General features: G+C 44.7%; 1 protein-coding gene across 1 annotated transcript; it reads right to left on the bottom strand.

The window, feature by feature from the left end:
* Nucleotides 1–8,945: 8,945 nt before the first annotated feature.
* On the bottom strand, nt 8,946–13,769 carry LOC309492152 (uncharacterized protein). Its single transcript, XM_082161018.1, has 2 exons — nt 12,273–13,769; nt 8,946–8,961 (listed from the first exon to the last, which is right to left on the bottom strand). Exons 1-2 carry the CDS (start codon nt 13,401–13,403, stop codon nt 8,959–8,961), a joined length of 1,134 nt encoding a protein of 377 aa, XP_082017144.1. The 5' UTR covers nt 13,404–13,769; the 3' UTR covers nt 8,946–8,958.
* Nucleotides 13,770–26,013: the final 12,244 nt, after the last annotated feature.

The following is a 26,013-nucleotide window of genomic DNA, read 5'->3' as shown; positions in this document are numbered from 1 at the left end:
ATGCACCCCCGCACACAAGCACTGTACCAATAGCACACAAGCATGAAAGCAGCTGGGCGGCCGGGTCCCTATCATGAAGCGGTCCGGTCCCAGATTTCATTCAGCCCACGCTGGAGGTGTTCTAAATATAGGCGGTGTGCCCACTACAAAGTGTGCACCCCTGCATATGAAACAGGGACCCTGACCCAAGATTGTGTTGGACCCTGAGCCTCGAAAACCTTCCTAGCCACACTGCTGGAGGTATAATAAATGTAGGTTGTGTGCCCACTATAAAGTATGCACCCCTGCACATAAGCACTGTTCCCACTCTCTACAAGTTTGCTCACAGACCCCCGCACTTTTCAGCCGTGGTCGAAACGACAGTGAGAAGGGACGTTGCCCACGTTCTTCGCACTGAAGTGTCGAAACTGTTAGAAAAGGGAGCTGTTGAACCAGTTCCCCTTTCTCAAAGCGAGTCAGGTTTTTACCTTCTTCCTCGTTCCCAAGAAGGATGGCGGCCTCAGGCCCATCCTAGACCTCAGACACCTGAACAAAGCGCTGATGACGCGTCCGTTCAGGATGCTGACAACCAAGCAGATCCTCGCACAAATTCGCCCGGGGGATTGGTTTTTATCAGTGGATCTGAAAGATGCTTATTTTCACATCCAAATATCGTCTCATCACAGGCCATTCCTGAGATTTGCCTTCGAGGGTGTATGGACACAGCACTTACCCCCCTGAGACAGCGGGGAGTGCAAGTGTTAAACTACCTCGACGATTGGCTGATTATAGCTCAATCGGAGGCGCAGTTGATAACTCACAGATCCTGGCTACTCAGTCATCTAGAATGCCTGGATCTCAGGATCAACGTTTCCAAGAGCACATTGTCTCCCAGCCAGAGTATTTCTTTTCTGAGTACAGTGATAGACTCTATACGAATGAAAGTGCGCTTTTCACCAGGGCGCCCGCTCTGGAAGATGCCGCTAGGCGTTGAATGGTGAGCTCGCGCTCCTCTCAAAAGATTTCAGAGGATGTTGGGTCTCATGGCCTCAGCATCATCAGTACTCCAGCTAGGACTACTGCACATGCGTCCTCTTCAGCGCTGGCTGAAACCCTGTGTACCATCTCACGCGTGGCGATCTGGCCACTTACTGATCATGTGCCAGGCATTCTGAACCAGGGTGCGGATATGCTATCCAGAGACGATGTCCCCCCAGGGGAATGGTCTCTTCACCCTCAGATGGTTCAGCTGATATGGAGCATCTTCGGCGAGGCAGAGGTCGACCTCTTTACCTCAGAAGACAATGCTCATTGGCGAAAAATTTTCTCAAAGAGGAAGGACGTGCTTGCCCACGACTGGCCGAGCCATCCGCTATATGCATTTCCTCTGGTCACGATGCTACCACAGGTCATCAAACGGATCAGGGAAAGCTAGTGTGCAGTGCTACTAATAGCCCCTCTCTGGAAGAACGATTTATGGTTCTCCGAGTTGACACAACTGCTGGAAACAGCCCCATGGCCAATTCCGCTGAGGAGAGATCTCCTCACGCAGACGAACAAGAAAATCTGGCATCCCCGTCCCCGGCCCTTCATGTATGGAAAGACATCACTGAAGCAAGAGCGCTCTCAACTAGGTGCCTCTACGCTCAGAAATGGGTGGTGTTCTCTGGCTGGTGCGCAGCACGGAGCCTGGACCCCTACTCATGCGAAGTACCAAGTGTACTCGTTTTTTGCAAGAGCTCTTGGATGCGGGTCGCACCCCCTCCACGCTCAAAGTATATGTGGCGGCCATTACAGCATCCCACGCTCTTGTGTCATGTCACCTAGAACCTCCACTTCACATACAGGGACCAGACATGGAGTTTCCAGAGGTCTGGGCATGGGTGTCATAGAGTGCCCTGAGCATGAGTTCTGGGAACCAGGTACGGTTGGGCTAATAGGACGCAACTAGCAAGACCTGCTCCTCATCCTCCCTGAAATAGCACAGTGTCTGTGAAAGTAGGCTTGCTGGGGGAAACGCATATTTGCCCCGGAGCCAGCTGTGTGCCAGTGCAGCGGTGCTGAGTTTTCCCTCGGTTAGGGAGTACAGGTCTACCTGTGTGGCAGCGAAAAGACACCAGATCAGTTGGACCATTAGGGGATGGAGTCCCCACTCTCCTGGGATCACAGCTCATGATAGCTCGTCGGCCACATGGTTGAGATGTCCGTGGAAGCCAGTGCTGAAGCGGTCTTATATGAAGCAAGCCGAGCGGCGTCACAGCTGCTGCGGCTGCTACATGCCCCAGGAGCCTCTGAAAGAATTTCAGTGGGACCGCCGTCCTGCCCTTGAACGTTTTCAAGCAGTTCAGCACCGACCGAGCATGTTCCTCTGTGAGGCGTGCTGACTGTTTGACCGAACCCAACTCCATACCGAGAAGAGAGATTCTCTGCATGGGGGAGAGTTTGCTCTTTTCCCAGGTGACCTGAAGCTCCAACTGGCAAGACAAAATAAGATGGAGAACAACATAAAACAAAAGGCCAGAATGAAGAAAGACCCAACTTAATGACTTCAAATACAACTACTGTTTGTACTGTACTGTATTTTACTCTATTTTTCTAAACTGTTTTAATTATTCTTATTTCTTTTAATTATTTTAATTTCTCCTATGTCAGCAGGGCATTTAGCCCGAAACTGTAAATGCCCACTCAGAAGGTGATAATGTGAAAGTGATTAATGTGGGTTTGAAAGTAGAACAGTATTTAAATGACGATATTAAAGTTTTCGTCTGAGAAAGAATGTGAACGCAGTGCTAAAGTGCTAAAGAAAGTGAAAAGAACGTGTGAGTAAATGAGGGAGAAAAGAAAGTTAAAGGAAAGTTGATAGATGGAAGTCGTAAGAAGATTGAAGGTTAAAAGAAGGTTGAAAGATTTAAGTCTTAAGGGAATCCTTTGAAAGAAAGATCTATAATAAATATTCTTTTTTATTTTTTAAAAGTACTGTATTTTATTTTATTTTTCTAAACTGTTTTAATTATTCTTATTTCTTTTCATTATTTTAATTTCTTCTATGTAAAGCACTTTGAATTGCCATTGTGTATGAAATGTGCTATATAAATAAACTTGCCTTGCCTTGCCTTGCCAACTATGGATTTTGCCTCATGTCATAATACGAAACCCAAGGCAGTCTGTAAAAAAAAAAAAAAAAACATGAAATGACTTGAAGATCAAACTCCATCTCCAGCATGTGTAGGAACTATTAGCGTGTCATTGATTGTAGCTGAAGGCCTAAGGGAAGTCTGCTCACACACATGTACCAATGTAAAATGAGAAGAACGTCATTTCAGCTGTGTGAGAGTTGCCCTGCAGATAGAAGAGTGAGAATCCAGTTGGCCATTAAGCCTGTTCTTCCTTTATCCTGTACACTTCTAAAGATTCATGGATAAAGAGGCCATGCCGTGAGCGCTGGTACCATGATACTCTAGACCAGGGGTCGGCAACCTTTTTGTCATAAAGTGCCATTTTTAAGTTTCCAAGTTCATCACTGTGCCACAACACACACATAGCCTATATATATATATATATATATATATATATATATATATATATATATATATATATACACACACTCTCATATAAATACACAAACATTTTACATTTTCATAATGGCTTACACAGAAATAGTACAGAAATTTAAATATTTCTCTTGAAATTTGTTTTAGATTTAGATAGACAATGTAATCATATTTATAACTCCTAACTAGAGATGCACCGATTACAATTTTCTAGGCCGATTCCGATTTTTCATTGAGTTTGACCTGCCGATACCGATTTTTTTAGCCGATTCAATTTTTTCTAACTACTTTACAGTACACACAAATATTTATTTTCTATATATATATATTTTATATATAAAATACCATATCCTTTTACCCAAACTGAATTATAAAAACAAGTTTAAATGGGTAAATTTTATATAAATATTTTTGAGTCTTAATTTTCTTTTCTGACATAACCTAATCCAGTTCTTGTTAAAACACACTAGACATGCACATTCTGTGCATTTTGGGCACTTTTGTTTGGAATCATATTTATTTTGTCCATCAAAAGTGTGCTTTCACTTTAGCACCTTTCACACAGTGCTTTGAACCCAGCGCACAGCGCTTTGCCTTCTGTGTGACTGCAAACACGACCCGGGATTGATGCCGGGTTGGGGACCCAGTAACATTGCCGTGTTCAGTCCCGGAACGAAAAGAGTCCTGTGTGAACAAAAGCCGTAATAATGCCGTGTCGTAGTGATGACGCTGAAGCCGGGATCGTTCGCCAGCTGTGAAACGATACGTTATGCGCAAGTTTATGATCGAATCAGAGAGAGAAATCGCAGCTCATAGGCAAACTTAAGACATTTTAAGTTACATCGATGTCACGTGTCTTTACGGGATTTGTACGGCTTGTGTGAGAACACACTCTCTGATTCCGGAAAATCACTGGCAGTGTGAATGAACCAAAATCAAACGAACCCGGGTCAAATAAATCTCGGGTCACTTTATCCGTGTATTTTCTGGAATCTCTGTGTGAAAGGGGGCTTTAAATTGAGCGTGAGCAGCGCAGACAAAATAGACTCGGCGGCGAAACCCCTGCTTCACTGCTGCTCACGCGACGCTCCTGTTGGGCGCTCGCGCGCTGCCCCTGCTCCCGGTGTGGATTAACATGTACGCCGGAAAAAATATGCGTGAAACGGCCGTAATTCACGAGGTTTCCTACATGTGCGTTCCGTGTGCACGTGTGATGCTGATGTTGCGCGATGTTAATCATGGGGAGCCCGAGTGCATTTGACCGGCATAAAACTAGACTACTTTATCTGAATGAAATACATACACTTCTCTCGCATTTGCTTGTGTGCCAGCGATTAACCCTCCGCGTGCCGCGTGCCTCCGCTCCACCAGTCCTTCCCCTGGTGGAGAATCTTTTGTTCTCCTGTCCCCGCTGCTTGCCCCACGGCGGGCAGCACCCCAATCTGGTTTAAGAAAGAACTAACACCCATCTCTGAGCCACCAGACGTCTCGGATGACAGTGCACGCTGCTTACGAGCCTCGCCACTCTCGTCCCCCTCTGTCGCCAGACCCCTGGCAGAGCAGACCCCCGTGGAACGCTGGTCCTTCCCTGGCCTGACTGTGCCCCCACACCGGGACGCTATATTATATAGCAAGAGTGCGGTCCCACTGAAGTTATTTCAGAGGCTCCTGGGGCATATGGCATCCGCAGCTACACCGCTCGAATTGCTTCATATGAGACCGCTTCAGCTCTGGCTTTGCAATCGAGTCCAGAGGTGGGCATGGCAACAAGGCACGCTCAGAGTACCAATTACTCCGACCTGCCGTCAGACCTTCACCCCGTGGACAAACCTCAGCTTTCTATGGGCCGGAGTGCCTTTAGAACAAGTTTCCAGGCATGTTGTTGTCTCAACAGATGCCTCCACCGCGGGCTGGGGTGCCATGTGCAATGGACATGCTGCCGCAGGCTCCTGGACAGGACCCCAGCACCTTTTGCATGTTAATTGCCTTGAGTTGCTGGCGCTACGTTTGGCTCTGCACCGCTTGCATGCATTGCTCAAGAACCAGCACGTACTAGTCCGCTCAGACAATACCGCAACAGTAGCGTACATCAACCGACAAGGTGGTCTACGCTCCCGCCGTATGTCACAACTCGCCCGCCACCTCCTCCTATGGAGTCAGAAGCATCTGAGGTCACTTCGAGCCATTTATATCCCGGGAGACCTGAACCATGGAGCAGACGAGCTCTCACGGTTTCAGTCTCTTCCTGGAGAATGGAGACTCCATCCCCAGACAGTTCAGCTGATTTGGGAACAGTTCGGCGACGCACAGATAGATCTGTATGCCTCCCACAACTCTTCCCATTGCAGCCTGTTTTACTCCCTAACCGAGGGTGCGCTCGGTATGGCACTGGCGCACAGCTGGCCGCGGGGCCTCCGCAAGTATGTGTTTCCCCCAGTGAGCCTTCTTGCACAGACCCTGTGCAAGATCAGGGAGGACGAGGAGCAGGTCATTTTGGTTGCGCCTCATTGGTCCACTCGGACTTGGTTCTCCGAACTAGTACTCCTCACGACAGCACCTCCCTGGAAACAGGGCACCCTATGGCACCCTCGCCCCGATCTCTGGAACCTCCACGTGTGGCTCCTGGATGGGACGAGGCAGGTTTGAGTCACTTCCGCTAGAGCATTGTCCACAAGACATGCCTACGCGTTGGAGTGGAACCTCTTCGTCACCTGGTGCTCTTCTCGCTGAGAAGACCCCAGAAAATGCCCGATTAGTGTTGTGCTTTCCTTCTTTACAAGATGGGTTGGTGCGAAGACTGTCTCCTCCACCCTCAAAGTGTATGTTGCCGCTGCCACCGCACATCACGACGCAGTCGAAGGTAAGTCCGTGGGGAAGCACGACCTGGTCATCAGGTTCCTGAAAGGAGCGAGGAGACTAAATCCTCCTCGCTCTCCTCTCGTACCCTCTTGGGACCTCGCAGTGGTTCTATCCGCCCTGCAGAGTGCTACCTTTGAGCCTTTGCAATCAGTCGAACTTAAGTTCCTGTCAATGAACACAGCGCTCCTGGTTGCATTGGCCTCCATCGAGAGGGTAGGGGACCTGCAGGCATTTTCGGTTGACGAAGCATGCCTGGAATTCGGGCCGCGTCTATTCTCACGTGATCCTGAGGCCCCGGCCTGGATACGTTCCCAAGGGTCCCACCACTCCCTTTCAAGACCAGATGAACCTGCAAGCGCCGCCCTTGGAGGAGGCAGACCCAGCCTCGGCACTGCTCTGTCCAGTATGCGCCCTCCGTGCTTACGTAGAGTGACAGAACGCAGTGTTTCAGGACCTCAGACCAGCTCTTTGTCTGTTGTGGTGGGAAGCTAAAGGGAAAGGCTCTCTCCAAGCACAGGTTGTCTCACTGGATAGAGGACGCCATTGCTTTGGCATACCAGCAGCAAGGTCGACCATGCCCCCTTGGTGTGAAGGCACACTCCACCCGGAGTGTGGCTTCCTCTTGGGCTCTTGGAGCCAGTGTCCTCCTGTGTACTTGCTTCAACTAGCCGGTAACTGGGATCTGCTCTGGTGTATTCGCCTGCTCGGCATTCCACTCCTCGGACTGGATACATGCAATATTCTCCTCAGGTGAGCTTCCCCGAGAAGCCCTGTGTTCCTCCAGCGCCGTTGACGTCAACGCCAGAGTTATTCCACCGGCAGCTTTCGCGTTGGCTAGGTGCCTCCATGTGCATGGTTCCCCCCTTGGGCGACCCCCACATGTGTATTTCCACTGTAAGCCTCTATGAGCATGTGTCTTTCGCTTATTCTGTAAGTCCCTTCGGGCAGGCACTATTTGCATATTTCCACTGAGATATGCTTCCCAGTGTACCTTGGTATTCCTATGTTAACCCCCTGAGGTCGGCTGTCGCGCCTGCGCGATGGGCTCGTTTTTTTCCTTATCAGCTTTTAAGAGACGAGAAATACTCTGTTGATTTTGATCTTACAATCTTGTGTTTTACATCACTCGATCCAGTTAAGTGTGTATTATTTTTGTGTATACTCACAATAAAAACAAAGTGTTGTGCTTTTCGCCAAATAAAGAAAAATAAACATGATGCGAGTTCTGTCTTCTCTCTGTCAGTGAAGTCTATTCTGAAACGCGTCAGAAAATGAACTGTAACTCAGCGAATATTTCTCCCACTGACACGTGAAATATATCTTTATGAAGCTTGAATTCTCTTGTTTTAAATGAAGTAATTTATATAAAAAACAAATATTCTCAGCTTATGTAATCCATTTGAAAGCAAGGAGAGGTACCGTTTTTACGTTCTCCCTTCATTATATTTAATGAGCTGAGGCCGCCCCGCCCCCGGCGCTATTCACATGGTAAAGGATTTCTTGAAAAGGATGGACATACATGAACATGGCTGCTGTTGGGACAGGTGTGGTAATAGCTCTCCTGCTATACACTCTGTGATTGTGGGTCTCATACCATCTAATGTTGACCTCAAACTTGCTGATAGCAAGCAACAACTTATCTTCTGTGGGAAAAGGTTCTTCAGCAGTTTGGATCTACTTTACAAACAAACAAACAATAATGTCAAGCCAAGCATTGGTTATGGAAAATACCTTGTGGCTATGACTTTCATTTATCCTCATCTCTATAAACAAATCCGAAAAAAAACAAAGACAACTTCACGCCTACAATGGACAAATTCACTGATCATCTCAATCTGTTTGATATTATCTGGAGACATACATCCATGCCCAGGACCACACCGCGTTACACTGGAGGAGCGCACTACTACAGTCCTACAGGTATGCCCTTTGTATGATGCGCTACAATGTAATCCTGTACATTCTAACCTTCCGTGTCCGTCGTCTTCCCTTGGTGCTGGGACGCTGGGGAGACGTGCTGGTGCTGAGACGGAGATAATGGATCGGCGCGCACGGGTTTCTCATGCCGGTGTCGGCGTGGGTGGAGTGCGGCGTGTCCTCGGGGGATCACGGAGGTCGAGCCTGCAAAGTGATGACTTCGCGGGGACATCGGGTGGATCCTGTTTTTCCTCGGGGCTTGAGGTACATGCTGGGCTGTCTAGACCCCAAAGTTCTGCGACCACTTCAAAAAAGGGCGCTTTGCGCGTCCCTATAGTAACGCAGAATGTAAACAGGAAACGTCTAAATCCTGGGATTGCGAATGTAATAAAAATCCCTTTGTTTGTGTATGGGAGAAGGAAGGAGACCGGGGTCGGCTGGCTGAGACTCGTGGGTATTTAATAACTCAATTCGTACATAACAATCGCGCCACATGCGCTCACAAAACTCAACACAACTTTACAGGATCAAACAGCACTGTAATCTCAGTCCACAGATGTCTCAGTCCTCTGCCTGGTTCCCACGAGTCCTCAGCCCTCTCTCTCCTCGATGGCTGTGAGACCTCTCCTTAAATGCAGTCTCCCCACGCCAATTACTGCAACGAGACACAGGTGTAAATCATTTCGTACTTAACCCACTTACCGCTGCTTCTCTCCCCGCTCTCTCTCCTGTCGCAGACCTCGCTGAACCACGCCCCCCTCGCCACATACCCCCACCGCCCGACTCAGGCCGGGGAGCCATCCGGCCTGCAGCCTCCCTCCCCCTCCTCCTGGAGAGGAAGTCGGCCACAGCCATCTGTACACCCGGCCTGTGGATCACCTTGAACTTAAAAGGCTGTAAAGCGAGATACCAACGGGTGATCCGCGCGTTGGTATCCTTCATGCGGTGGAGCCACTGCAGGGGAGCGTGGTCCGAACAGAGGGTGAACTCCCGTCCCAGGAGGTAGTAGCGAAGGGTGAGAACCGCCCACCTGATGGCCAAGCATTCTTTCTCGATGGTGCTGTACTTAGTCTCTCTCTTCGAGAGCTTACGACTAATGTACAGCACCGGGCGATCCTCCCCCTCCACCTCCTGGGACAGTACAGCACCCAGCCCCCTGTCCGACGCGTCAGTCTGCAATAAAAAAGGGAGAGAAAAGTTAGGGGAGTGCAAGAGCGGCCCGCCACACAGAGCAGCCTTAACCTTGGTAAAAACCTGTTGGCACTGCTCCGTCCACTGGACCGTATCTGGCACTTCCTTTTTAGTGAGGTCAGTCAGCGGGCTGGTGAGGTCCGAATAACCAGGAATAAACCTTCTATAATATCCCGCCAGCCCCAGGAACTGCCTCACCTCCTTTTTGGTCTTAGGTCTCGGACAGGTTGCAATTGCTGCGGTCTTATCAATTTGAGGACGCACCTGCCCATGACCTAAGTGGAAACCCAGATACCTCACTTCCAACCGCCCAACTGCACACTTCTTCGGGTTGGCCGTCAGCCCCGCCCGTCTCAGCGCCCCAAGAACGGCCCTCACCTGCTCCATATGCCGCTGCCAATCATTACTGTAGATGATAATATCATCCAAGTAAGCAGCGGCATATGCAGTGTGGGGCCGCAGAACCTTATCCATAAGGCGCTGAAACGTGGCTGGTGCCCCGAACAGCCCGAAAGGAAGTGTCACAAATTGGTGTAATCCAAACGGCGTGGTGAAAGCCGTCTTTTCTTTGGACATGGGAGATAAGGGGATCTGCCAATATCCTTTCGTTAAGTCCAATGTCGAGTAAAAACGAGCCGAGCCTAACCGATCAAGCAACTCGTCAATCCGCGGCATTGGATATGCGTCGAATTTCGACACTGCGTTCACCCTGCGATAGTCTACACAGAACCGCACTGAGCCGTCCGTCTTAGGAACTAAGACTATCGGGCTCGCCCAGTCACTGTAAGACTCCTCGATTACCCCCAACTCCAGCATTGCCTCTAATTCGGTCTGAACCACTTTTTTTTTGTGTTCAGGCAACCTGTATGGCCGGCCGCGAACTACCACGCCCGGCTCCGTCTCAATGTGGTGCTGAATCAGATTAGTACGACCGGGCAGGGGCGAAAACACATCTGCAAACTCAGATTGTATCTTTGCAATGTCAGCGAGCTGCGAGGGCGAGAGGTGATCTCCTCCGGGGGCCAGGGCGAGAGATTTCCCTTTGACGATCGCCTCTGGCCCGAGATCTTCCTCCCCACTCACTGCCGTTGCAAGCAACACTGACTCCTCCTCACTCCACTTTTTAAGGAGATTGAGGTGATAGATCTGTCGTGAATCGCCTCTGTCCGTTCGTATTACTTCATAATTGAGATCGCCTATTCGCTGTGTGACCTCAAAGGGTCCTTGCCACTTAGCTAATAACTTAGAGCTGGAAGTTGGTAGTAACACGAGCACTTTATCTCCCTGTGTAAATTCTCTAAGCTTAGTTCCCCTGTTATATAGCCGGCTTTGCCTGTCCTGAGCCTGGAGCAAATTCTCCATAGAGAGCCGCCCCAGTGTATGGAGCTTTGCTCTCAGGTCCACGACATACTGAATTTCATTTTTGCTATCCGAGCGTCCGTCCTCCCAAGTTTCTTTCAGGACGTCTAAAACCCCACGAGGCTGACGTCCGTAAAGAAGCTCGAATGGGGAAAACCCCGTGGAGGCTTGCGGGACCTCGCGCACAGCAAATAAGAGGGGTTCTAGCCATCTGTCCCAATTTTTCGCGTCCTCTTGTACGAATTTACGAATCATTGTCTTCAACGTGCGATTAAACCGTTCGACCAGCCCGTCCGTTTGTGGGTGATAGACACTGGTTCGTACCGATTTAATGCCCAATAATTCGTACAATTCGCTTAACGTGCGAGACATAAACGCGGTGCCCTGATCCGTGAGAATCTCTTTCGGGATTCCCACGCGGGAGATTAAACGAAACAGTGCGTCCGCCACACTTTTAGCGGAAATGGTGCGGAGCGCCACTGCTTCGGGATATCGCGTTGCGTAGTCCACTATGACCAACGCAAAGCGATGTCCCCGTGCGGTTCGTTCTAATGGCCCGATGAGGTCCATACCAATTCTCTCGAAAGGGACCTGCATAAGAGGTAAAGGGCGCAAAGGCGCTTTTGGGGCGGCCGGTGGGTTCACCAACTGACATTCACGACACGACGCGCACCATCTGCGCACGTTCTCGTGGATGCCCGGCCAAAAGAATCGGGTCATTAGACGATTTAGTGTGGAAGTCATCCCTAAATGCCCAGCCATCGGATTACAATGCGCCGTCTGGAAAAGCATTTCCCGACGGCTCCGTGGTACTAACAATTGGGTTGTATCTTCCTTTGTCTGAGTGTCTTGGGTCACTCGATACAACCGGTCCTTAATTATGGCAAAATAAGGATAGGAGAGCGCGCGATCAGGTTGGAGGGGCTGCCCATCGATGGAACGGACCTGTTCAAACGCATGTTTGAGCGTCTCATCTTGCGACTGTTCCAGGGGAAAGTCATCGCGGTTGGAGAGGTTTAACCTCACCACGCCGCTCGCATCCTCTGAAACAGACCCGCTAGGTCCAGGTACAGCCTCTCCCACCTGAGTGCTAGCTCCCCTTCCCCGCCCTCTCTTTTTCCCAGAGACATCCGTTGTCAAGCACCCCAATAATTGTTCGAAAGCTGGCCAATTTGTCCCCAAAATTAACGGATGTCGGAGGCGCGGACTAACTGCCACCTCCACACAATGATTGTGTCCCCTAAATTTAATAGTGATGGCTCTTAACGGGTATTCCACTATATCCCCGTGCACACACCTCACCTTAACCATGCGGCCCGTATCCAATGCCCCAGATTGTATCAGGCTTTGATGGATAGAGGTCTGGTTACAACCCGAATCCACCAATGCCTGATAGGTACCCCCCTTAATACTCACAGGTATCTGGTATAACCCGGCTTGATCAGGGGCGGTCTGCGGGACGTCCGGGATCCGGACCATCGTCCCTACCTCCATGACCGGGCACCTATCCACGAAATGGCCCGGATCCCCGCAACGCCAACAGACCGGCCCAGGTTTTCCCGCCGCCCTAGTGGCAGAAAGTGGGTCCAGTGATTGGCGTGGGGAGAGTGCAGCAGCGCCATCGAGTCCCTCCTGGGACCCCGGCCCCCTGACAGGGCCTCGCGGCCCGGCTGGAACCTCGGCTCCAGCCCTCCATCGCGGGTAGGCCCGTGGCGGGCCACTGATACGGGTCCTGGGGAAAGGAACAGGTTTAGGGGGAGGGGTAGAGAGAGGAACAGGGGGAGAGAGAGAGAGAGAGATAGATGGCAGGGGTTCGCCGACCCCGGAGCACGCCGCCATCTGGTCCTCCGCCAATTGGATGGCCAGATCCAGCGACGCCGGTCGGTGGCACTGGACCCACTGGGCAGTCCTCCTCGGCAGACGGGAAATGAACTGCTCCAGTACCACCTTGTTGATAATGTCCTTGGCGTCGCTTCCTCCGGCCAACAGCCATTTGCGGCACGAGTCCCGGAGCTGCTGCGCCAGTACAAAGGGTCGGCCCGCTTCCGCCAGTTCCAGTGAACGGAAGCGCTGTCGATGTTGTTCAGGGTTGAGGCCGACCCTTTGGAGAATAGCTCGTCGTAGATCGGCGTACACCAGGAGGTTCTGGACGGGCAGTTGTTGAGCAGCCTTCTGGGCTTCCCCCGACAGTAGTGGAATCAGGCGCACCGGCCAGCTGTCCTGTGGCCACTCACATGCCTCGGCCGTCCGCTCAAACAGGTCCATAAAGGCCTCGGGATCATCAGCCGGTCCCATCTTGTTCAGAGGCATGTGAGCTGCTGTGGTGGCCGCGGCGCCGGGGGAAGCCGGCTCCGTCCGAACCTCCCGGTCCAGCCAGCTCCGGAACAGCTCGCGGTCCTCCTGCTGGGCTTGCATCATGACGTGGAACCGTTTCTCCTGATCGTCCCTCAAGTCCAGCAGGGCTTGATGGTTCTCTTGATGTAGACCCGCGAGCGATGCGATGATGTCCGCAAATGGCGTTCCCGATGTTCCTGGCGGAGATTGCATTTCGGCGGCGGCGTTCTCCTTCCTTCCCGGGTTTCGGCACCAGTGTAATAAAAATCCCTTTGTTTGTGTATGGGAGAAGGAAGGAGACCGGGGTCGGCTGGCTGAGACTCGTGGGTATTTAATAACTCAATTCGTACATAACAATCGCGCCACATGCGCTCACAAAACTCAACACAACTTTACAGGATCAAACAGCACTGTAATCTCAGTCCACAGATGTCTCAGTCCTCTGCCTGGTTCCCACGAGTCCTCAGCCCTCTCTCTCCTCGATGGCTGTGAGACCTCTCCTTAAATGCAGTCTCCCCACGCCAATTACTGCAACGAGACACAGGTGTAAATCATTTCGTACTTAACCCACTTACCGCTGCTTCTCTCCCCGCTCTCTCTCCTGTCGCAGACCTCGCTGAACCACGCCCCCCTCGCCACAGCGAAGAACAGGAAGTGGGAGGTGTTTCAGACTGTCAATCATTCACGAACAATGTGGGACCCTAGGGCTAAACTAAAGGGTCTTCTAGGTGGACATCTAAACGTTTGAAGCATACTGTCTAAAAGTGAGCAAATACAGCATCTTTTATCGGATTCAAACCTGGACTTTTTATGCTTATCTGAAACCTGGCTTAATCAAAATGCTCCGTCGGCAGCTCTGAATATTCCTGGTTATAGCATCTACAGGAAAGACAGGGAGGGATCAAAAAGGGGGGGAGGAGTGATGGTTTATATAAAAAGCACATTACAGTGTCACAAAATCAAATGGTCAAACAATTTATTAGAATGTTTAGGTCTCAATATCACCCTTTCACCACAAATGTCATTTGTCCTTGTTGTAATGTATAGGCCTCCCTCTGCAGATAACAGTTTTTATGAAAACTTTGAGCAGCTGCTAAAAGAAAGCAACCTTGATAAAGAACTTATCATTATGGGGGATTTTAACATCAACTGGGAGGACAAATCCTGTAGAAAAAAGCTTAAACAAATCACTGACAGGTATGATCTAACACAAGTTATACGTGGGCCAACAAGAATAACTAACTCTACCAAGACACAAATCGATCTCATATTTACCAATAGACCTGAAAGAATTATAAAATAATTTAATATGTTGACAGGTTTATTAGATCACAATCTAATTCTTGTCACAAGAAAGCTTGCCAAAAAAACGTTTTCACCCTTGCACTAGAGAAAAAAAATTGACTATTACAATTCCTAAAAATAATTATCAAAACTTTGTAGCTGCAGCTAACCAAATTCAATGGGATGACATTTTATCTTTAGTTGATTGCGAAAGAGACAGCCAAATATTTCTAAAAACACTTGAGAGAACTATTAAAGAATTCTCACAAAAAATCAAGTACAAACAACACAAAAACACTGTACCCTGGATAAATCCAGACATCATAAAAATCAAGCCCTAAAACTAGCAAATAAAACTAAATCAAGTCATGACAGAGGACGTTTCGCCATGTTGAGAAATAAAGTTGTAAGGTCATTAAGAAAAGCAAAGGCAGATTTCTATCTCACTATAATTGAAAAATCCAATGGAAATACTAAAACAATATGGAATCAGCTAAGAAAAATGATGGGTGGTCGCCCCAAAGAACAAAACACTCCAGTAATTAAAATAAATTAAAAACCGACAAACAATCTTCCGGTTATAGCAGAAGCATTTAATCACTATTTTATTGATTCTGTGGCTAACATAGCGAACTGTTTTACACCAGACAACATATACACTCCGTCAATAGACAAAAGTCAATTCGTTTTTAGTTTAATTAACGTCACAGAATCAGAGGTATCACGGACCATTAAATCACTCAGACCATCAAAATGTAAAGATATTTTTGATATGGATACGGTAATGCTCAAGGCACTAAGTATATCAATCACATCCCCCATCACCAAAATAATCAACATGTCTATTTCACAAAATATTTTCCCAAGCATGTGGAAACCAGCTGTTGTTGCTCCAATTTTCAAAAGTGGAGATCCTCATTCCATGTCAAACTACAGACCCATCAGTATATTGCCTGCAGTGTCTAAGATTGCAGAGAAACTAATAGCAAAACAAATTATTAACCATCTAAATTCCACACCCTTTGCCCTCCACCCTATGCAGTTTGGCTTCAGAGCCAATTACTCCACCGAGACTGCGACTTGCTTCTTTACTGAAAACATCAGGGCTCTGTTGGACCGAGGTGGGGTTGTTGGTGCGGTGTTCCTGGATCTCCGGAAGGCTTTTGACACTGTTAATTATACAATTTTGTTGGCAAAACTATGCAGTTATAACTTTTCCTCGGATGCACTTATGGATTGAGTCTTACCTCACTGACCGTCTCCAACATGTCAGAGTCCAGTCTTTTAAATCAGTCGCTCTTAGTCTGTCCACCGGTCTTCCTCAAGGATCTATTTTAGGGCCTCTATTGTTCTCACTTTATATAAATGACCTTCCGTCCGTCTGTCCTGATGTCTCTATGCAGATGTATGCTGATGACACTGTAGTCTATGTTCATGGTAAGAATATCTCTCAGGTGGCTCAGAAGCTCACTAAATCCATGGACAACATTACAGCTTGGTTGAAACAATCCTGCCTGCAGCTGAATACATCAAAAACAGTAGCAATGTTTTTCACAAAGTCCCACAAAAACTTTAGTGTTGAGCCAGATATTTTCGTTTCTGGGGAAAGGCTGCAGATCGTGTCAGAATACAAATATCTGGGGGTTTTGATTGATTCAAAATTGTCGTTTACATCGCATGTAAAAAGGGTCTGTAATCGCATCAAATTTAACTTCATGAATTTTAGACACATTCGCCATCAAATGTCCACACAGGCAGCAAAAATGTACATGCACTCTATGATCTTATCACATATCACTTACTGTCTACCCATCTGGTCACACGCTAGTGTTACATCTCTGAAACCTCTGCAGTCACTTTACAAACGATCTGTTAAAATTCTGGATAAGAAACCAATTATTTCTCATCATTGTCCAATATTACAAAAACATAGATTACTCAGCTGGGAAAACATGGTCAAATACTCAAATCTATGTCTTCTATACAAAATTATTCATGGTTTATCATCTCCTCCACTCCACCAGTTTGTTAACATCCGTACAGCTGATCATAGCAGAACCAGAGGTGCAGCGAGGGGAGATTGTGTCATTCCCTTTAGAAAAAGTGTATTTGGTCATACTTCTTTTTCTGTTCGAGCTGCTACTGAATGGAACCGCATTCCTTTAATCATCAGAAATCTAAACACATATTGTACATTTAAGAACCATTTAAAGAAATGGCTTCTTGAATTTCAGATCTGTCAACATTAACAAATTTCTAGAACTGCTCTATCCACTGCTGGCTTCTTGCCTTGTGTGTGTGTATATGTCATGTTTTTGTCAGATGTTTGTTTGATTGTTGGTTTGCTGTATTTTGACTGTATTTTTTAACATAATAGGATTTCTTACTAAATGTATTGTACAATTTTTTTATATATATATGTAATTTTACTCTCTTTTAGGGTGACTTTTAACATCTGTCCGGGGACTGCAGATGAAAAATAGCCTTCTGGCTAACTCTGGCATATTGGCAGAAATGTTTATTAATATGCACTGTCCCTGTAATAATAAAAAAAAAAAAAAAAAAAAAAAAGTTTAGGTGATCTATGCATCGCACCCGCCCCCCGATCAATGCCATAAAAACACAAAGTTTCTTCAATAGAGATTTACTGATAGTTCATCGCGCTCCGAGGATGGCACGCTTCTCCGGTAAAGACGCCCTTCAGATGATTCTGGACAGCGAGAAATAATTCACCTTTTCGTCAGAGGAAGATTGCAACTCGCCGACGAACAGCTGCATTTTCAAGAGCGAATTGATCCCGCCGAGGATACATGTTCTGAGTAAGTTGTTTACTGTTATATAATTCCTTTTCTGATAATATAGAACTCATATGAACTTTCAGACTATATTTTGCCTAGTTTTGGCTAGCTTTTGACATCTTACAGGAACGATTGCCTTACAATATCCCTAACATTCGTGTATACGCTCAAGTGTAAACTTTTTTAAATGTAATATTACTCTTTAAACATATTTGTATATTAAATATATTTCACTCAGTTTTGATTAGCTTATGACACTGGTTAAAATGCTAAAATACTGCCTTATGCGTAATGTAGCATGTTTGTGAATATCTGCTTAGGTGTAATGTGATTAGTGCAAATATATTTCAGCCTCTGGTAAAATATGTGATACTGTCTAAATACATTATATTTTTATATAAATGTTCGGTTTTGGTTAGCCTATGACAGTGTTTATCATGCTTCAATACTGCCTTATGCACAGATGTTTGTGAATACAGGTGTACATTTTTTTAAATGTAGCGATGTGTCGTTCGCGAACGATCCGTTCATTGCGTGCGTCACTAAATGCGTGCGGTCTATATCGCCCATCAACAGATACTCGTGGTGATGCGGTCTACGGCCCATAAATAGATATTTCTCCATCCTATGGCCCATCAACAAAACATTGTGCGTCCATAACCATCAATTGCTCATCAGTTTACTTTGAATAATGTATGCTAACAGTTTTATTTTGTTGTTGTTTTTTTAGGAATGTGTCTGCATCAAGCTCTCCTTCTCCAGCACCGCAGAGGGGCAAGCAGTTCAGTTCTCAGTGCGATGGAGAATCATCCCGAGTAAGTCCAAAGACGTAATATTTACAGATTTAATTGTGTTTACATCGTCATAATATAAAAGTACATATTCTTGTGTGATATTACAAAAACTGTTGTCTTTTTTTTTATCCATGGCCATTAGTGTTTGATAATGATAATAATACAGTGTCTTTGATTGTGTATATTTGACACAGGTGACAGCAAGAACAGTTTCCGATTCCTGTTTTTTTTTATTTTTTTTTATTTTTTTTTTTACCTGCTCCATCCCTGTGCCAACTCGGCAACAGTTGCTAGGCTACCACAAGCCAACAAAGACGTGTCAAAATTTTCAAAACCTGTGGAGAGGGGACCACAACTCACAATGTAGAAACCATATAACACGGTCCCTTAAATTCTATCAGTCTGCCCAACCTCACATGATAGCCAGGCAGTCAGTAAAATGGATGGAAACTGATGAGAAATTATCATTTTCTTTCTTTCTACATCATCTCACCAATCTCTCATGCCCTCTAGAAGTACTGGTGGGAGTTTCAAAAAGAGTTAAAAATAAATGTTATCTTTATTTTTCACAACTAACCATTTCAGACAGCTAAATGAAGTGAAAATAAGACAAAGGGGTTGCATGATTTACAGTAACTACAACCACTCATCTAGATGCAGACTGCTAGCTACTGTTGGAAACTTTATTCCTTCATCGAAGCAAGACCAGGAGACTTTAGATGGGTCTTATAAGCAGAAGAGATTTATTCTTCCGAGTCTGTAGTTCAAGTCTAATTCAAACATTATACATTGTAGCTTTATATACCTTCCAAGGGGGAGGGACTTGTGGAGGTGGAGACAAATTCAAACAAAGCATGCAAATGTAGGGATGATTTGATTCTATCAAGTGAAAACTGGTTAGGCAGGTTATCTGGCTTGCTCAAGAGAAACAGACCCAATCAGCATAACTATTCAAATGCATAGATCCTAATCCAATCAGTCTGAGTGGAACTGGGACTCCAAGAGCCATTAAAGACAAAAGTGAGAGTCTGACTTATTTAACTTACAATGGAAAAACAGGTCTGGCAGGAATCTCTTGCTGGAATACTATTGAATACAACAATATCATCATCTATGCCTCAAATGCTAAATTCAGTAACCTAAATTAAACATTTAATACATTTGTAATCCTTCAGTCCCCTCTTTGAGAGTTCTAAAAACTCTCACAAAATACAAATTTAGACACTTAAAAGTTCATTCTTGTAACTTGTGATCGTTACAGGCACATAGCATATGATCTTTGTAGTTCTTCTGTAATTGCATGCTGACACAGAAACAAACATGCAAGGGTCCGTGAAGTTCTTACGGGTAATAGTCTTTTCTGGTTGGAACTGTTATTTCCTTTTGCTGGACGTGAGTCAGTTGTTGGTTGACACACTTGATACTAACAGGTTTCCGAACCATGAAGAGTTATCTTCAGTCATCTGGTGTAATTTTGTTGAAAGATCAAGAATGTCTTGTTGTATTTTGTTCAAGTTCTCTGATGGATGACTAAAGTTCCCGTAGGTGAGTCTCTGCGTTGTGTATTTTTCTTCTGTGTTGGTTGGCTTGGCAGTGGGTCTAGTTGTTTTCTTGAGGTTGTGGCTTCATATGCAGGTGAGGAGGTCGGTGCATATGGGTCTCGGGACAGCCATCAACTGGTATCTGCACAGAGGAAGAAAGAAAACAAAAGACGACAGAGCAGTATTTGTTCAAACACTAGGGTTGTATCCTTTTCTGAGTCTGCTATTGTTGTCCCTTCTTTCCCTATTTCTTAATTCCAGCGACACCTAAAGAACAGTGAGGTAAGGTTGGACTAGTGGATGGGGAAGGCCTATGAAGGAGTCTTCACCGCAGGGTGGGCCCCCGAAGCCTGTTGCATTCGGTTCTTCCCTGGGCTCCTCACTGGTCCATGTCCTATCCTATCCCTGTAGGTGGGGGAACACCTTTACAGTGTGTACCTTCAATGACTTTAGCTGAACCATCAACCAACAACTCAAATTCTGAATTCTCTATGAGAGTTTCTTTTACTTCACTCGTAGGTGTGTATGTAAGCGTAACACAATCGTGAGTCATTTCTCCTTCATCCTCTAACAAAACTTCAGTCATTGCAGACATCATACATGAGGATGGGTTCATGACTGTTGCACGCTGTAAAACAATGTTCAGGGCTGTGAGGGTAATTAACTTTAGAGGGCATTTTACATTTACAGTCTGATCTAACACCATTACTGATGAATGGCCTGTACTGTAGCATAACATTTTTGGCTGTGAGTCTACTTAACCAGGGTCCCCCAAAGGAAGGCTGAGACAGTCACTTTCCTTTTGTTCTATCAAACAAAAACAAGTCTTTCATCTCTGTTATACGCTTCTGGGGAAATTAAGCACTCACAGCCTAAATGGTTAACACCTTATCAAGTTGCCCCACGAGTTTAATGACGAGGGGAGGGGCTGTTTCAGAGTAGCAAGCAGATTGAGTAGAAGCTGAGTAACATTGTTAACTTGTCTTAAGTTCTTTTTGTTTTTCCTACACTCCTTTCCCCAATGTCCATGCTTACCACAGTAATAACAGCTGCCCTCTCTCTTAGGACATTTGCGTTTCTTTTGCTTCTCTGAGTTGACCTTAAAAGAAACTGCTGCAATTCTTACTCTCTCTTTAACATCAGAATCTCTTTCCCAAATAGCTAAACTGTCCAAGTTTTTTCTGAGAGTTCCATTAGACCACGTAATATCTAGGAATGGCAAGGCTGATCTGTACTCAGCTATAAGACCATCTGCCCAAATTCGGATTAGAGCTCCTTTATCATCTAGCACACTTTCAGAATCATCCACTATTCCACTGTAAGTTATGGCTGACTGACAAAATCTTTCAGTGTATTTACTTATAGTCTCTTCTTTCCGTTGCACACAGTTAGTGATCTTTGACCAGTCCACTTTTGGTCCAACAATGTTCTTTAACACTCTCAGGACTCCCTCTCTCAAGTCATCTTTTCTGGCATTTTGAAACTCAGAATTGTTTACAGCACTTTCAAAATCATTGAATTCTGAAATCTGTGATACTAGCTGGGTGACTTCTGCCAACGACATGTCATAGAGACGCATTTTGCTGATCAATGCTCTTCTAAATTCAGAAAAATCTGTGGGTGCTGAGGGTAAACTCTAGGATAGTCTCTCTATATCTTTAGGACATAAAGCTGTGTTGGCTGCTTGTATGGGGGTTGCAGATGGAACTGGATCAACCCCTTTTCCCCTACTCTGAGCTTTTTGTCTTGCTCCACACACTTCAACTGCATTTACATCTTTCATCAATCCAGCATTGACATTGTCCTCTATTCTATAAAAAGACTGTAAATCTGGATAGCTTTCATCTGACTGTTGGTCTTCTGAGTCACATTTGGTTGAGGCTTTGTTATGGCCCACCTTGTCTGTGAGACAGGACACTTGAGTGTGCAATTGTTTGTTCTGTTCTTTTAACTTATCAATACAACGAGCTTGTTCTTGTACAATGGATAAGCTAAATTCTCTGTGGCAGCACATCATGACTTTTATGTTTTTCTTCCTGATACATGCACCCAACACCTTCTTGCAATCTTCAATAGACCATACTTTTTCTGGGTGAATACCAAATTTCTTTGTCACATTCAATCTGACTGACTCAGTCAGAGTCTGCTGTGCTAACAATGACTTGAACTCACTGTCTGTCCATAAAGGTATAGCTAGTCCACCTTTCGCAGTTGTTGGAATCAGCCTAGCATTCCTTCTAACCATTTTGTGTTTCTTTGTTACCTCACAACCAAAAACACTAAAACTTCTCTCTACTGTCTTACAAACAGAGGGTACAATCTTATTAGCACATGATGCTAATCTTCCCTAGCTTTACAGAGGATAGACCTTCTCTAACAAGAGGATAAAACAATATTAACACGTAATGCTAATCTTCCCTGCCTGGCAGAGGATATCTTTCATCTCTAAAAGCAAACTTTAGAGGTTAAGTTAGTTAACCAAACTTGCAGCTGTCTGTTAACCTTCTCTGGCAGCGCAGAGGAAAACAAATTTGTACTGGTCTGCATCGGTTCTTTGAATAGAGTGAAACTCACCGAATCGTTGGTTGTACAGAAAAATTTCGTCTGGAACTCAGTCAGAAAAGTTCATTCTTTGTTGAGATCTTTGAGCTTGAAGTTTCAAGATTCAGTCTGGAACTCAGTCAGAAAAGTTCATTCTTTGAGATCTTTTTGGAGCTTGAAGTTTCAAATCTGGATTCCAGTGAGTATATCTCCATCTGGGTCACACGGCACCAAATTGTTGGAAACTTTATTCCTTCATCGAAGCAAGACCAGGAGACTTGAGATGGATCTTACAAGCAGAAGAGTCTGTAGTTCATCAAGTCTAATTCAAACATTATACATTGTTGGTTTATATACCTTCCAGGGGGGATGGACTTTTGGAGGTGGAGACAAATTCAAGCAAAGCATGCAAATGTAGGGATGATTTGATTCTATCAAGTGAAAACTGGTTAGGCAGGTTATCTGGCTTGCTCAAGAGAAACAGACCCAATCAGCATAACTATTCAAACGCATAGATCCTAATCCAATCAGTCTGAGTGGAACTGGGACTCCAAGAGCCATTAAAGACAAAGGTGAGAGTCTGACTCATTTAACTTACAATGGAAAAACAGGTCTGGCAGGAATATCTTGCTGGAATACTATTGAATACAACAATATCATCATCTATGCCTCAAATGCTAAATTCAGTAACCTAAATTAAACATTTAATACATTTGTAATCCTACACTACTCTCATGTATATTGGACAAATATTATCTGTAATCATAGCTGTTGAAACCTCCCGTTTTAAATAATGAAGACAACTGAACAAGAGGAGGTCGCATCATCACAGTGAGCATTCTGAGCGCTCCTGTTTTTTCTCTAACCGCTTTTTATAAACCATAACGTCACCTGTCTTGATGTCCTAGAGGTTCAACCATAGATGCCTCTCCATAACCACCATCACTGCCATCTGAAACACTGATAGTGGCAGCCGTCTGTTTGGTGTCACAGAAAACCAGGTCTGTGAAACCAATTTAGCGACCGCTTCAGGAGAAAATCCCTACCCCTGACCTAAATCTCTCAGCAGGTCAGCCTGATACACCTGCAAAACAGCCATTGTGTGCAAGGCACCTGCAGCCTGACCAGCTGCCACATACGCCTTTACAATCATCTGCGAGGTGGTCTGTAACGGCTTAGATGGCAAAACCGGAGCCTTCAAAGTGTGTGCCTCACTCTGAGAGACAGCCAGCCAGCAAATCCCTACTCGCACTATCCCTCCACATTCGTGTAACTCAAATGTGGGACTTTTTTTTTGGACAAGATCATGAAGAAACAGAAGGCTCATGGGACGGTCATGGCACACCAGAAATCACTTGTTGAGTCTGTTTCTCACGTGACCAGGTTAAGTTTAGCTTGGCCATGGCATGACCATTACACCCAATCATTTCCTGGATGTGGGGCTGACAGAAGGAGAGGGCTCAACTGATTCTCTCTTTGTCCTCTCCAACTACGTACCCTGAGCTAGACGCCGCAAACAACATGCTCTCCTCTGGATCGGAAGAGGGTTTTTTGTGCTGATCTGAGGAACCCAGAATGATGCCTGAAAAATGTTGTCATTTTTACAGTAAGTAGTAAACTTTGACTTCTCCCTCACATTTGATTTGCATTTTGTTTGGTTAAGACATCATATCTTCACCTCTCTCAGTGTTAAGTGTGCAGAAGCTGTTGTACATGCCTTTGTGTACTTACGCACCTTTGAAATTCACTCGTCATTGATCTTCTTGTTGAAATACTTGCAAGTCTTCAAAAAATCAGAGCTTATAACCTTAGACAGCACTCTTCATTACCTTCCCTTTTAACTGTTTCATACCTGGAAATTCTGTTTTGATGCCTGAGATATGTTTGTAAAATAATCAGTATTTATTAAAATTGGATGGACAGAAATTCTACATACATTTTCTGCTAATTGTATGGCGATTTAAATTTTATGGTCAATGGTTTACTGGAACTGCTGCACCACTATTTGGATTTATTTTGCTCATGCTGATCTATTTTAGATAACACCACAGAGCATGTGAAAACCTAACTGTGGTCGATCGTCCGACATGGTGATTAGCCAGTCTCTTCCTGTCTACAGTTTCGCTTTGTTAATGTTTTCACAAGCAAGTGGAATTTTTTTCCACTCTTTAAAGGCTACTAATATCTCAACATTTCACACTGAGAACATCTGTTCTAGCATACAACCCAATGGCTATGTTATATCTTCATAAAACATTTGCTAACACACTGCAACGACACGTTTATAATTAATGAATTGTATATCTCTTAGAATGTGAGTTAGGTAATGTATATTTTCCAATGTGACAACTGTAGCTGAATTACTGTAACATCTTTAATTCACCAACAAGGGTAATTTGAAACATCTTGCATTGTAATGTGCATTGCATGTTTTTTATTGTTTTTCAAAGTTGAACTTTAATTCAGTATACACAATCTTGATGTCATTTTTTGTCAATGTCATAATAAGTATAAATGTGTGTGTGTGTGTGTGTGTATATAATTGAACTCTGTTTGCATCATTTAATCATTATCTTCCTGTTTATCCATTTAACGCTGCTTTTAAACAATCTGTGTTGTATAAAGCGCTATATAAGTAAAGGTGACATGACTTGACATTGTTTGCTGTTGAATAAATGTTTTTTTTAAAGTACTAAATTGAAAGAAGATCAGACTGTTGTGTTCTAGTGATTGAACCAAATGTTCACATTATATGTTATAATCAGAGATGAGGGGAAAAATACATCAGGTACATCATGTCTTGTTACAAATTACAACTACTTGCTCATCAAATGTATCAAAATAAAATACAAAACACACAAGAAAATTGTGTGGTGTGAATGTAGGTTTTAGGCCACATCCCCTACAATATGAGACATGTCCATGTCTATATAATCCAAAATGCTGAATAAACACTTTTAAGTAAATGTAAAAATGTAAAAAAAAAAATGTAAAAATAATAATAAAATAAACAAATAAAAAAGAATTGTTGTTGAATTCTCATGGTCTTTGTTTGAGTTTTGTATTTTTTATTAAAAGCCCTTCATTCTTCTGCAACAGTTTTACACTTTACTTTAAAAAATAGTACCAAGGCGAATTAACTACAAACTGCATAGAAGATGGTGGAGTATGAATGACTAAAGAGTTTATGGTTTTTGGAAGATGCAGTCATTTAATGAAATGAAAAATTATTCACTGTTTAGTGACAGTCTTCTGTTTCTCTGACTGTGAGAAGAGTTGTGACTGTGGCTTCAGGTTTGACCGATGCGTGTTAGCAAAGATTCATATCATGATGGTAATGCAGACTGTATAAAGATTTTTGTACGAAGTGACTTCAGAATTGAAATATTGTTAGGAAATAAAAAAATAAAAAATTGGCCAGAATGTTTTGTGTAGGCAAATAATGGTAAATAATATATAATTGTGTAAAAGTTGTACTTCTACTGCACACTTAAACTTTTCCTGGACTTCATTTCTCTGTGGAAATCCTTGTTGTGTTCCCAAACACTTGTTTCACCAGGTTTCTGAAAAACATGTGAGTCCAGAAACTGCCCTTGAGGTTATTTAAAATGCTAACAGATACAGCTTTCCATATCATAGACCCCCTTAGATCCAGTCAAATCATAAAAATACTGTACTAAATTGTGAAATGCTGATATACTGTAGTCTTCATTCACTGAAAAAGGCAGGTATTTAGAATTTTAAGTTGAATTATTTTATTTTTTATTTTCTAGCAAATTTACATCTCTAATGCCACTCCCTTAGGCGACCCCGCCCCCCTAAAAAGATAATAAATGTGCAACTCAAGCAACTCAAGAAATTAAAC

Source organism: Leuciscus leuciscus, assembly GCF_965113295.1.
Source record: "Leuciscus leuciscus genome assembly, chromosome: 2".
NCBI classification, from domain to species: domain Eukaryota; kingdom Metazoa; phylum Chordata; class Actinopteri; order Cypriniformes; family Leuciscidae; genus Leuciscus; species Leuciscus leuciscus.
Note: the sequence above shows the minus strand (reverse complement) of the source record. Positions and strands in the feature narration are given on the sequence as shown.